This window comes from Pseudorca crassidens, chromosome 8 (assembly GCF_039906515.1).
Source record: "Pseudorca crassidens isolate mPseCra1 chromosome 8, mPseCra1.hap1, whole genome shotgun sequence".
NCBI lineage: Eukaryota > Metazoa > Chordata > Mammalia > Artiodactyla > Delphinidae > Pseudorca > Pseudorca crassidens.
In genome coordinates, this window is record NC_090303.1 from 103,919,478 (window position 1) to 103,932,613 (window position 13,136).

At 48.6% G+C, this 13,136-nt stretch overlaps 1 protein-coding gene across 5 annotated transcripts in view; it reads left to right on the forward strand.

Moving 5' to 3' along the window:
* The window catches only part of DPP6 (dipeptidyl peptidase like 6), a 1,023,012-nt gene that overhangs the window by 856,179 nt on the left and 153,697 nt on the right, over positions 1-13,136 (forward strand). For all 5 annotated transcript variants that reach the window (XM_067747535.1, XM_067747534.1, XM_067747537.1 and 2 more), the window contains exon 8: positions 4,717-4,837. In XM_067747535.1, coding sequence (XP_067603636.1) covers positions 4,717-4,837 — 121 coding nt within the window. The remainder of the gene's footprint in view (positions 1-4,716; positions 4,838-13,136) is intronic.

Below are 13,136 nucleotides of genomic sequence, written 5' to 3' on the forward strand. Positions count from 1 at the left end.
TAGAATGGCCTACAACAGAGACAATCCCAGTTGCTGTGCAAATACATCGCTTCCTTATGACCACTGCTGAACCAATGGGCGCTACCATGACCAGCCAAGCTGTTCTGTTTCACACTATAAATTAAGCTTAATGTCATATATAACGGGATCGTTCATCCTCGTCTACTGTGGAAGTGTTAGTAAAATTGTGCCTGGTCAGGAAATGGGGTAACCCAAGAGAGGAAGTAGAAAGCCAGGGGAAAAGCAATTAGTAAGTAGTGACCACTACCGGGGTGTGTTCTCGAGATCAGGACGGTCGCTCTACCGTGTCAGTTAAAGAAACCTAGGCTGACGTGATAACTGGGGGTTTTAGCTGAAATATAGAGAATCTGTTTTCCCCCTTGATAGTAGCATGTTGGGTTCACTATGAATGTTGAATTTTGCCTTCATGATAAATCGTTCTCCTTGCGAATACAAGTGTAGTAATAGCATCACTAATTAATTTGCTAAACGTCTTTTCCTGATCTCAGACGCTCATAAGACCTTTGGATTCAACAATGTTAATTAAGTATGGAGGAAACCTTAGGGACCGTCCAGTCAACCTCGTATTTTGTAGTGAAGGACATGAGATTCAGTGAGGTTAAGTAACCTGCTCAGAGCTGGACAGCTAGTTGTCTCAACTAGAATTTAGCTTTCTACTTCAAGTCCAGCATTCTCTAATTTATAATTCCACCGGAGCTGTGCTGTTCTCTTTTAGTCAAGCACTGAGCTGTTCAATATGTTTTCCTTTGGGCCTTGTTTGTCCAGAACTAAAAGCTAACTTGTGCCCAATTATGGTACTTATCCCATTCCTGGTTCCTGAGATAATGAGCTCCCCCTTTAGCTCCGTGTGTCTTTGAGCTGAGCTTTATCGTAAGCACCCTGTGAAAATGTGGGTATTCTTCCTGGTCTAGCTCAGGTGTCACCTCCTGCATGAAGTCTCGCCTGATCTCTCCAGGCAGAACAAACCTTTATAATGATGATAGTAACCACAACAAGAATAAGTGTTATTGGGGCTTCCCTGGTGGCGCAGTGGTTGAGAGTCCGCCTGCCGATGCAGGGGACGCGGGTTCGTGCCCCGGTCCGGGAAGATCCCACATGCCGCGGAGCGGCTAGGCCCGTGAGCCATGGCCGCTGAGCCTGCGCATCCGGAGCCTGTGCTCCGCAACGGGAGAGGCCACAACAGTGAGAGGCCCGCGTACCGCAAAAAAAAAAAAAAAAAAAAAAGGAATAGGTGTTACTGAGCCCTTACTTTGTGCTGGGCACTGTTCTCAGTGCTTTGAAGTTGTCAGTTCACTCAGCCTCATAGCCACCCTAAGACTGAGTTCTGCATTGATCTGTATTGACAGACAAAGAAACTGAGGCATCTAGGAGTCCAGCACTGGCTCAGGTCCTGCAGCAGGTCCACTGTGCTCCCAGAGCACATGGTGCAGATGCCTTTGCAGGGCCTGGAGTGGGCTGAGGTGTGTAGGACCCAGACTCCCATTTGTAGATGTGAACATCTTCACAGCAAAGCGCACTGTTCCTTAGAGATTGTTTCCTTTTGTTTTCCTTCCATTAAAAATAAAGCCAAGGGACTTCCCTGGTGGCGCAGTGGTTGAGAATCTGCCTGCTAATGCAGGGGACACAGGTTAGAGCCCTGGTCTGGGAGGATCCCACATGCCGCGGAGCAACTAGGCCCATGAGCCACAACTACTGAGCCTGCGCGTCTGGAGCCTGTGCTCCGCAACAAGAGAGGCCGCAATAGTGAGAGGCCCGCGCACCACGATGAAGAGTGGCCCCTGCTTGCCACAACTAGAGAAAGCCCTTGCACAGAAACGAAGACCCAACACAGCAAAAATAAATAAATAAATTACTAAACTCTACCCCCAACATCTTCTTTAAAAAATAAAATAAAATAAAGTCAAGATGAAAAGGGATTTAATATCTATCATAGCAAATTTTACTTCTTCAGAATATTGTCTATGGTCCGATTTGATTCAAAAATTTATTGTAGGCTTAGGACGCATAAAAGAAGTTGAAATTTCATAATACATCTTACCCTTAGGCAGACTCGTAAGAACAGCTACTGAAATTAAATGAGGATGTGTACTTGTGTCTAGAAGTTTTCCAGCTCATTTCTGGTTGAAGTGAATCTTTGAAGAGGCAAGAGGCCTGAGCAGGAAGCTAATACTTGATAGAGCTTTCAGCTCCAGGCTTCCATGACAACGATCTATGGGAACTGCCCTTTCTGCATCTTCAGTTTAAAATGTCAATATTTACGCTGTTTCCTACACTTGCAAAATACCCTTTCTCACTGGTCTCTTAAATGCCACTGACAGTATTCTTTTTAGAATTTCTTTTTAAAAAAATCTGATTGAGTCCTCTTCTTGGTCCACAAAGCTCAGTTTCCACAGACATTGGATATTTGCATCATGTGCTTAGGTCCTTGTGGGGGTAGCAGGCAAAGAATTTAGATAGAGAAAACACAGGGCAGAATTGAGCAGTGCCTGGAGAACGGGCTGATTTATACTTTAAGAGCTTCGGGAGACATTAGATTTGTCCTGGGCCACTGCTTCATAGATTTGGTTGCACACTGGAATCGCCCAGGGTGTTTCTTTAAAATACTGGTGCCGGGGGACATCCCTGGTGGCTCAGTGGTTAAGACTCCGAGCTCCCAGGCTTCCCTGGTGGCACAGTGGTCGAGAGTCCGCCTGCCGAGGCAGGGGACACGGGTTCGTGCCCCGGTCTGAGAAGATCCCACATGCCACGGAGCGGCTGGGCCTGTGAGCCATGGCCGCTGAGCCTGCGCGTCTGGAGCCTGTGCTCTGCAACGGGAGAGGCCACAACAGTGAGAGGCCTGCGTACCGCAAAAAAAAAAAAAAAAAAAAGACTTCGAGCTCCCAATGCAGGGGGCCCGGGTTCGATCCCTGGTCAGGGAACTAGATCCCCCATGCGTGCCGCAACTAAGGAGCCCGCAAGCCACAACTAAGGAGCCTGCCTGCTGCAACTAAGACCCAGCACAACCAAATAAATAAATATTTTAAAAAATAAAAAAAATAAAATACTCATGCCAGGGTCCCACCCCTAGATCCTAACCACTGGGCTGGGCTCTTGGACCTGGCTGTAGGATATGTCAGACCTCCTCAGATCATTCCAATACACATCAGAATTCGAGAGCCACTGACCTAACCCACCCTCCCCCTGGCCCCAGGGTATTTGGGGCTGACCTAAGGTCAGAACTGTAGCATCTTCCAGGGCACCCCAGGCTGCACATGGGCCACCCAGTTGCTCCAGGGAACGGCTGGGGAACCACTTCGTCTCCTCCTGCAACTTCACTCCCCACGCCCAGGGCATCCCTGCACTGTCCCTGGCTGGTCCACCTCTGTCTGTCTCCACCATCCCCCCCCCGCAGCTGACGGGCTGACTCCTGCCCTGCCTTCTCATCTGCATGGGCCTGGGCTCCCCCACAGAAGACTTGCCTCTAGCCACGTTGCTCCCCTTCTCGAGCTTCTGCCAAGGGCTTCCTGCTACCTCTGGGGTCCTGTAGCCCACGGACGGACCCTTGGGGGCTGGCACCCGCCTCTCCCCCACCCCCTGGGCTTCCACTCCTGCTGCCCCTCCCCCTCACGCCTGGAGCTCTCGTCCAGCTCCCCAGGCCCACGCCTGCCTCTGGTTCTCTCTCACACTGTTAACCTCCGTGTAGCCTAATTTCAAAGCCCCCCTTTCTTCATCCTGCTCGCCGTTCAGATCTCAGCCTAAAGCCCAGTTTCTCAGAATCCTGACACCTGCCACAGCACGGGTGAACCTTGAGGACGTTATGCTCAGTGAAATAAGCCAGACACAGAAGGACAAATGCTGTGTGGTTCCTGTCACACGAGGTCCCTGGAGTCGTCAGTCAGATTCCTGGACAGAGAAAGCAAAAGGGTGGGGGCCGGGAGTGGGGGAGGGGGATGAGGAATCATTGTTTAATGGGGACAGAGTTTGAATTTTGCAGGATGAAAAGAGTCCAGGAGATGATGATGGTGAGGGTTGCACATCAGTGTGAATGCACTTAACGCCACTGAGCTGTACACTTAAACGTCGTCAAGGTGGCAAATTTTGTGTCATGTATGTTTTACCACAATAAGAAAACTTCTTTCCAGTCACTTTCTCAGGGACTCCTTGCCTGCCTTTGGCCTAAGTTAGTAGTACTGTTACGTGTTCCCAAAGTTCCTCAGAACATTTTCCTGTTAAAGTTTGTCTTCTTTACCGGATCGTGAGTAAAGGCACATGATACGTCCCACCTCATTCATCCCTGTGCTCTCGCATGATTGGCACAGAGTTGGTGCCCACTAAGTAACTTTTCATAAATGTTGAGTGAATAAATCACAGATTTCAAGCTTCCCAGCCCACCAGTCACAATTCCTAGGAAAAATACAGTTGCTAAGATAGTCAAAGCCATTTGATGTTAACATACCCAAGAGTATCAGACAGATTGTCTGGTCATGGTAAATGATAACATTGGGTGCACTCTGTGGAGTTTGAGTCTCCAGTTGACCTTAAATGTAGATGATTTTGGAGGTGGGTGAGTTCCAAAGGGTCCCGAGACTACGTCTGTTCTATCAGATAAATGCAAAGGAAAATGCGGACCACATTGCTGGTTTGGGATTTTTAAAGAATACCCTATTTGTAAGCACTTCCTTGATTAACGCTATGTTTTTTCTCTTTCCAAATTAGATATTTATCTTTGAAAACAATATCTACTACTGTGCACACGTCGGGAAGCAGGCCATCCGTGTGGTCTCAACTGGGAAGGAAGGCGTGATTTACAACGGCCTTAGCGACTGGCTGTACGAAGGTACGCGGGATGTGGGAGGCTTGGTGCCTGTGGTCACTGCTGCTGCTGCGTCACTGGGATTGGCCGTGGTGGTGTTTCCTCTGACTCTGTCAATTAAACTCTGTTTCTTGAGGTTCTGCTAAATTACAAAGAGACTGTGGAGCCTCGGAGAGCAGCAGGCGACCATCGGGGGCCTGCAGTGTCAAGCACTCACCAGGTGGCCAGGTGGGCAGGGCATCCTACAACCCTGTGCTGTGCTGGTGGGTGACTCCCGGAACAGTCAGGATCCCAAACGTGCAGGTTTCCTGCTCCCTTTCTGAGAGGTTGAGTGCCTGGTTCTGCCTGGGGAAGGGAGAGCTGGAAAAGACATCAGAGGGTAAAGCTTCCAAAAGAAACGCGTCAGGGTGGCCTGCCGGCCTGTGAGCATCCGCCTCATCGGACGTTTTCTGCTACTGGTTTTCCTCTGGCACCAGAGGACTCCAGCGGTATGCATTATTAAATGACTAAAAATCTGAGCGAGAAGCTCTCTTTTTAAGCATTTATAACCCGTCTCCACATTAATGACAACTTCGTCGTAACAATAACAGCCCTGTATTGATTGCCGTTAGTTGCCAGGTGCCATGCTAAGCACTTTAGTGCTTTTTATTACCTCATTTACCCGCCACGTTAGTCCAGGCTGCTCTAAGGAACACCACAGGCTGGGCAGCTTAAGCAACTTTTATTTCTCGTAGTTCTGGAGGCTAGGAAGTCCAAGATCAGGGCTCCAGCAGAGCTGGTGTCTGGTGAGGGCTCTCTTCCTGGCTTGCAGACGGTCACCTTCTCCCTGTGTCCTCACATGCCAGAGGGAGAGAAAGTCATGGGGAGGAAGCTCTGGTCTCTTCATCCTCCTAGAAGGGCACTAACCCCACCGTGGAGGCTCCACCCTCGTAACGTCATCACCTCCCAAAGGCTCTACCTCCAGACACCATCACATTGGGGATTTTGGCTTCCACCTGAATTTTGTGGGGCCACAGACATCCAGTCCATAACGCCCTCATGAGAGCATTCTGAGATGAGTGCTGTTATGGACATTTCACAGAGGAGGCTCAGTGAGGGTAAGTCATCTGTCCAAGGTTACACGAGGTTAGGGGAGATGTATCATGGAGTATCACTGTTCAAGTGCAGGACTATCCCCTTTCTGGAAATGCAGATGTCAGCAGGATGCCGACGCAGCCCAGCACTGGGCTGATAAACAGCTTGTGTTCTTGTCAGCCTGCTGGTCTGAGACCACACGATCACAGGAAGAATTCACTGTGCTGGGCTGGGGCAAGGGTAGGGGGCGGTCAGGGGACCCCCAACGGGGTCTGGGCATGATCAAGCCCATAAAATACCATGTTTCCTCAGTGCTGTGCATTCCTCAAGCTGGGTTCTGCATTGCAGGGGTTTATGTATCCTAAAGGACAGAGCGGATAGACCTGTATGCTTAGTCCCACTTCCCATCGTGATTTCACTGAAGTCACTGAAGCACAAGGTTGACTTGATTTCCATTTTTTTAAAGTGAGATGTAAGTCGTAGACAGTAAAATGCACAATTATAAAGACACAGTTTCATGGGTTTGACACAGTATACACTGGGCAGCCCCATCAAGATATAGAACATTCCAGGACCTCCCTGGCGGTCCAGTGGTTAGGACTCTGCACTCGCATTGCCAGGACCCCGGTTCAGTCCTTGGTTGGGGAACTAAGACCCTGCAAAGCCATGTGGCGTGGCCAAAAAAAAAAAAAAAAAAAGATATAGAGCATTCCATCATCTCAGAAAGCACCGCCCGAGCCCCTTTCCAGTCACGTCTCCCCTCACCCCAAGCTTCCCTTCCAGAGGCTCCTACCATCCTGATTTCTGTGCAGCTGGCTTCCTAGCAGAATGCTGGAACGTGGGCACCCATGTAGGCCGGCCCTCGCGCTGCGTCTCCCTGGAGTCCCGTGTTTACTCCAGCATGGCTGCTGCTGCTCAGAGCACCCAGGATTCCGGTACTGAGCTGCCTTCTGGGGCCAGGAGAATCGACCTTGAGGTTTCATCGGGCTCATACAAGGGAGTCACTGGAACAAAATGGACACTGTCCAGCTTCCACTGTGCTTCCACTGTCCTGTACACAAACAGCCTTATGAGCAGCAGGCCCCAAGTTCCAGGGCGATCACGGCAATGACAACCCAATGACCCCTAAGAGAGAGAGGCCCCTGGAGCCCTGGCTGGAAGGACCTAGACCTGCCCTAGGAATAATCTCCTTCAAAAATCCATCACCAGGAGATGGAGAATGTCTTTTTTAGTATCTTCCTAATAAAATAAAAAGCTCATTGCCTTGCAATTCAAAGTAAGCTTTTGCTTCAGCAAATCCGTTGAAAAGAAATATTTCCTCAAGGCATTTACCCAGAATTGTGTTCGTGTGATAACAGGGCCCCACGTGTTCTAAACCAGTCCCAGGTGATGTGGCAGCTTCATCTCCTTAGTGCTGCCCCCTGGAAGGCTATATTTGCTGATGCTTCGGTCTCTGAAGTTGGGAGCGTGAGAGCTCTGGGGAATCTCGGTTCCTTTTTTAATAATTGGAAGGTAAACTCTGAAGATTGCCTTTTTCTAATCTGTGACTTAACTGCTTCACTTCCACATGCTCCTTAAAAAAAAAAAAAAGGAGAAAAAAGATTAGGGGGAAAAATACCCTGACAGCATTTGCAGGGGGCCTGACTCGCTTGGAGATGTTAGTTCTGAGAAGAAACGAAGTTATATAAGTTCTAAACCACCCTGCAGCCCGTAGGCTTGTTGGCAGTCAGATGCCATATTGATTTGTTGTGTTCCCCAAAAAGGAACTTTGAACATATTGAACATTTCAGAATATCAAGGACTGAGGGAGAGAAGAAGGAGACCTGGGGACTGCCAGGAATCTCCATCCCTGGACCAAAGGTTTACATGCACTCGGTAGGAAACTCCCCCAACTCACTGACGCAAGCCCCACACACAGAAATGCACCCGCGGCCCTGCCTGCAACCTCAGACCGCGTGTCTCACTGACTTTCCAGTTGCCCTGCCTCGTGGTGGCCACACACTGATCTTGATAAGCAAAGTGCGTGTCTTTATTTTATTCTTCTGGGCAGATGTCATGGAGTTACATAGAACTTTGATTTTAATATGGGATTAAAGACAAGTGTCCTACAAACTGTTTTAAGGTTTACGAAAGTTGGTTATCCAGAAACTAAAGATGTCACTAGTTTTTTGAGAAGTCAGAAAGGAAGTTTCTGTTAAGAATTTGCACTTTCATGCAAGTGTTAGCAATTTTGCAAAGCTCCTAATATGTAGGCTTATGGGCAAAGAGCTGGATTGTCCAAATTTTTATGAAAGGTTCATGGTTACCAGTGGTACAGAGATGGTTGTATTTCCCAGTTGCTGCTACTTGTTTATATTACTGGGTTGGCCAAAAAGTGCCTGCGGTTTTTAAGTAAAAGTAAAGACACATTTCTCATTTCCACCAAGAACTTTATTGAACAACGTAGTCATCCTTTTGTTCCACTACCTTCTGCCATTTTTCAGGCAACTTCATAATTCCATCTTCCCAAAACTTTTTATCTTTTTGAGCAAAGAACTGTTCCAGGTGTCCTCCAGGGAACTGAAATTTTTTCCATTAAGAGAATTTTGTAAAGACCGAAATAAATGGAAATCCAAAGGTGCAGTGTCTGGTGAATACGGCGGATGAATCAGAACTTCCCAGCCAAGCGGTAACAGTTTTTCCTGGTCATCAAAGAAACATGCAGTCTTGCGTTATCCTGATGGAAGATGATGCATTTTCTGTTGACTAATTCTGGACACTTTTTGTCGAGTGCTGCTTTCAGTTGGCCTAATTGGGAGCTGTACTTGTTGGAATTAATCTTTTCATTTTCCAGAGTGAGCTCATAATAGAGGACTCCCTTCCAATCCCACCATATACACAATATCACCTTCTTTGGATGAAGACCGGCCTTTGGTGTGGTTGATGGTGGTTCATTTTGCTTGCCCCACGATCTCTTCCGTTCCACATTATCGTACAGTATCCACTTTTCATCACCCATCACAATTTGTTTTAAAAACGGAACATTTTCATTCCATTTAAGTAGAGAATTGCATGCGGAAATACAGTCAAGGAAGTTTTTTTTTTTTTTTGCTTAACTTGCGTGAAAGCCGAACATTAAAGCGATGAACATCACCACGCTGGTGCAGGTGACTTTCAGCGCTGGATTTGGATATTTTGATGTCGGCTGTCTCCCGTGTGGTATAATGTTGATTTTTCTCAATGTCTCGATTTGATCACTGTCAACTTCATCTGGGCTACCTGACCCTGGAGCATCGTCCAGTGAGAACTCTCCAGCACGAAACTTCGCAAACCACTTTTGACACGTTGCATCAGTCACAGCACCTTTTCTGTACGCTGCACAAATCTTTTTTGGTGTTTCAGTTGCGTTTTCACCTTTCTTGACATAATAAAGCATAGTATACGGAAAATGTTGCTGTTTTCCTTCCATCTTCAGTATTAACATGGCTACACAGAAATTCGCCAATTTTGATAAGTCTTTTTTAAATACACGCTGATATGAAGCTGTCACAATCTACCAATAGTGTTTCGAATGAAGTGAAAGATAACTAAGCGCTACCAGAGTCATCTTACGGAAAAAACCAAACGAACCTTTTGGCCAACTCAGTATTTTCATTTTCATCATTGCCATCATACACACGAGGTATAGTGGTACACAGCACAGAATTTTGGGCCAATAATTTTTCAGTAATGAAACTTTAAGTCATTACATGTTTCCACTAAACTAGGAGACCTCCACACCTCTATTGCCAAAGCAGTCATATGCGTAACCCTAAATAAATAGCAGTATATTCAGTGATAGGTCATTATCGTGAAATGGCTCATACCCCAGTGGAAAGCTGGAGTGTGTCAGGCTCGTTTGAGAACCACTCTGTCCCCACGTGTGTACCAGTCCTTGTCACTTCAACTCCTCTGAGACCCGATGGAGGTAGGGTGGGGGCAGTGAACTTGAGAAGGTGTTCACAGAGCACAGCCTGGCACCATCAGGCTGGGATGTCAGGGAGAGCCGAGAAATGCCTGGAGGGCATTTATTTAACATCTGGTTTGGTGTGGATGAACCCCCGGGATGAATTTTACCCTGAACTAGTCCAGAGCTTGGTGGTACTCGGAAACGTGATTGGATGCAGGGAGGCTGCTTGGCCGGGCAGCCTCGCCACGTGAGAGTCAGCGGGAGTGATGCTGAATAAGGCCCCCTGCTGGCTGCTCGGCGTCAGCTCCTCTGCTTGGCTTCAGGACCTAGGCAGTCAGGCAGTGCCTGGTTGACAGTGACCAGAGGGAGAAGCAGGAGAGGACCGGACGCTTCTGTTGTGCCCTTGCCCGGGCCCTCAGCTCTCCCTCCCTAGCACACCTCCTCCCCTTTCCCGGAGTCCCGGTGCTCCTGATGGCCAACTGCCCCGTGGGCCATGGTCCCCATGGTACTCTGTCCTCTGCCCACCTGCCCGGGAGCCCCCAGGCCCTCCCCCCAGCCCCGTGCTGACTGCCCGGCTTCACTTGGGGCTGGGGTGCAGCTGGGCCCCCTTCCCAGGGCTGGTGCGGGTGGAGGCACTCGCAGTGCATCCTGCTCCCAAGCTTAGAGTGCTCTAGAAAGCCTGTTCTCGCTGGGGCAGTGGAAGTCGCGGGAGCTTTGCTAAGCTGGAGTCGTTCAGAGCTGCTCATTTGACACACGAGCCTGGTCACGTGGTCCTTACCCTTCACGTTCAGACTCTTGTCCAGAGGCTGCAAAGCCTGGGTGAGGCTGAGGCCTGTTTGCTTTTCTTAACACTGTCTCTTCAAGTATCTTTCAGAGTCAGCACTAATGACCTTACAGTTTTCTCTCCACAGAGGTGCTCTGAGAGACCTCAACGAGAGGCCAGGGAGGCCCCGGTGGATGAACTAAAATTCTTTCCTGACTTTTGTTTTGGGTGTGACTCCACGCCTTATAATTTGGATTATTCAAGGAGGCAGGGAGTTGACTGGGGGAATGGCTGTCATGGGAAGAAATGTTACTACGACTGAAGCCCTTACGGAGATTTGTGGGGTGATTTGGAATATGTGTGCTTTCCACGGGAACTATTCCCCCGTAAGGAAAAGAGTTCTTCCCCGATCATCCAGAGCCCCGCAGTCTCTCTAAATTCCCTGCGGTGAAATTGCTAAGTAACGTTTCCCGCGGAACGTGCCTGTTGGGTTTAACGTAAACTTGTGGTTTATTCCATGCTTGGTGAGCTGTGTGTGCTGACTTGTACACTTAGGCTCACTGTGTCCGCTGCCCACTTTGTACAGGTCGTCAGTGGACTGAGCCAGTGGGATCCACTGTGGCCACAGGCCTCTAGTGAACAGCCCTCGCCTGGGACTAGTATGTGTAGGTAGAGGACATACTGCACACCAGATTTTTGTCAGTAAGAAAGTGTTTCTAATGCCTCTTGCACTATTTTTAAATCTCCCTGGAATACATTTCGATCATGATATTTTGCGAAGCTTATAGAGCCACACACTGGAGTGTACATTCTTGATTGAGTTCTTCAAATGCTAATGTCCTGAAGTACTGGGTTAGGGCACTTCAGCTGCTAGCAAACTGCATCCTGGTGGTAGATAAAGGGAATTGACACGCCCATCGTGCATCATTCCCGCCGGACTGATGGCTTTAAAGAAAGTTACATGGCCAGGAGTTCAGTGGACTTAGAATCATGGTCAGTTCTGTATGCTATTATTCAAAGCACAGATCTGTAGTTCTTTGGACTTAGTGGTGGTTACTTCTCTGATTTACATGATGGGAAATCTTGGTCAGACCAGGAAATCTCTATTAGGAAATGGCCAGAAGCTTGTGATTGGCTTTACAGAGTCCTCTTGTGTAAGGGTGGCAGAGCTGTGGTAAAGGCAGGGTCTTTGCAGCAACCATGCCTGCCTTTGAATCACAGCTTCACCACGTAGAAGCTACGTGAACCTGGGTGAGGTTGAACTCTTTGTGTCTGTCTTCTTATCTGCAAAACAAGAGTGAAGGTCATCAGTGTTCCCTAAGGTCATCGTGGAAGTTAAACGAGCTGATACGTGTACAGTTCTTAGAACAGTGCCTGGGACTAGGAAACTGCAGCTGTTGCTGTTAAAACTACTGTTACTTTGTCTGTAACTCCAAAAATTAGTCACGTAGCACGTACGCACCTCATTTTCCCACCTGGCGTCGCCAGCAGTCAGGAGCACTAATGTGCAGTCCCTTCTCCTCCAGTATCGGCTTCAAAGACTATTAAAATCTACTCACTCGTGAGTTATTGTCTATAATGTGTTACATAAGAAGCACATGGCTTCCTACTCAACCTGGAGAGGATGTCCGTGCAGATATGAACATCTCCCTGGAACCTTCTGTCTGCATTTAGAGTCACGAGCTGGAGTCACATCCCTCACTCGTCACCGACGCCAGACAGCTGGTTAACCTGTGAGCACCAGAGATCTTCTACCTCAGTAAAAAGTATGCTTCAGGATGGCCTGTAGAAATTAAATACTTAAAGATCATATTCCAGTTCATCTATGGCTTCTAAAGAAGGATATGAATGTCAGAGAGATGAAAATCCTGAATGTAACCAGCCTCTGGAAAAGCCTCCAGACCCGGGAGGTGCTGCCGTGGAGCAGTGGCTCCGGATGGCAGGGCCTTTTGCCCGGTAACTCAGCGCTTTCAGTATTTAATGTAAGTGAAAGGAGCGAGTTTCCTGCGCAGCCCTTGCCTTCAGCTCCGTGACGTAGTAATGACCTTGACTTGCGTAGCAGGTGGCTTTTACCTTGTAGAGAGACACAGCAAAGGCTCATGCTGTTCAGTGGGGACCCACTCAGCTCCGACATTGAGGTGCACGAGATGCTTCAGTCTGTGTTCATCCCTTCTGTGCTCGCTCTGACCCCAAGAGAGACGTCCTCGGGTTTCTAGATGTCTGTGCATATCAGCATGAGAACAGTGGTCTAAGGCAGGGAGTGAGGTTGTCAGGTGCGTGGGGAGAAGGTGATGGCCAGCCTACATCTAAATGGCCACCAAGGGTCTCCTCGCCCCCTGGACCGGTCCAACCATATCTGGGCCCTCCACTTCCTCCTACGCCCCTCAAGTTCCATCACAACCTCCCCCGCCAGCACATCTCCCAACCGTGACGGTCCCTACACATGGCAATGCTTACCTGTCCTCACGGTGCTGCCTCGGCTCCAAAATTCAGATGCAGGATTCTAGAAACCCTCCCAGGGGAATCAGCTGGCCTCCCGTTTTTCACTGTCATCAGAA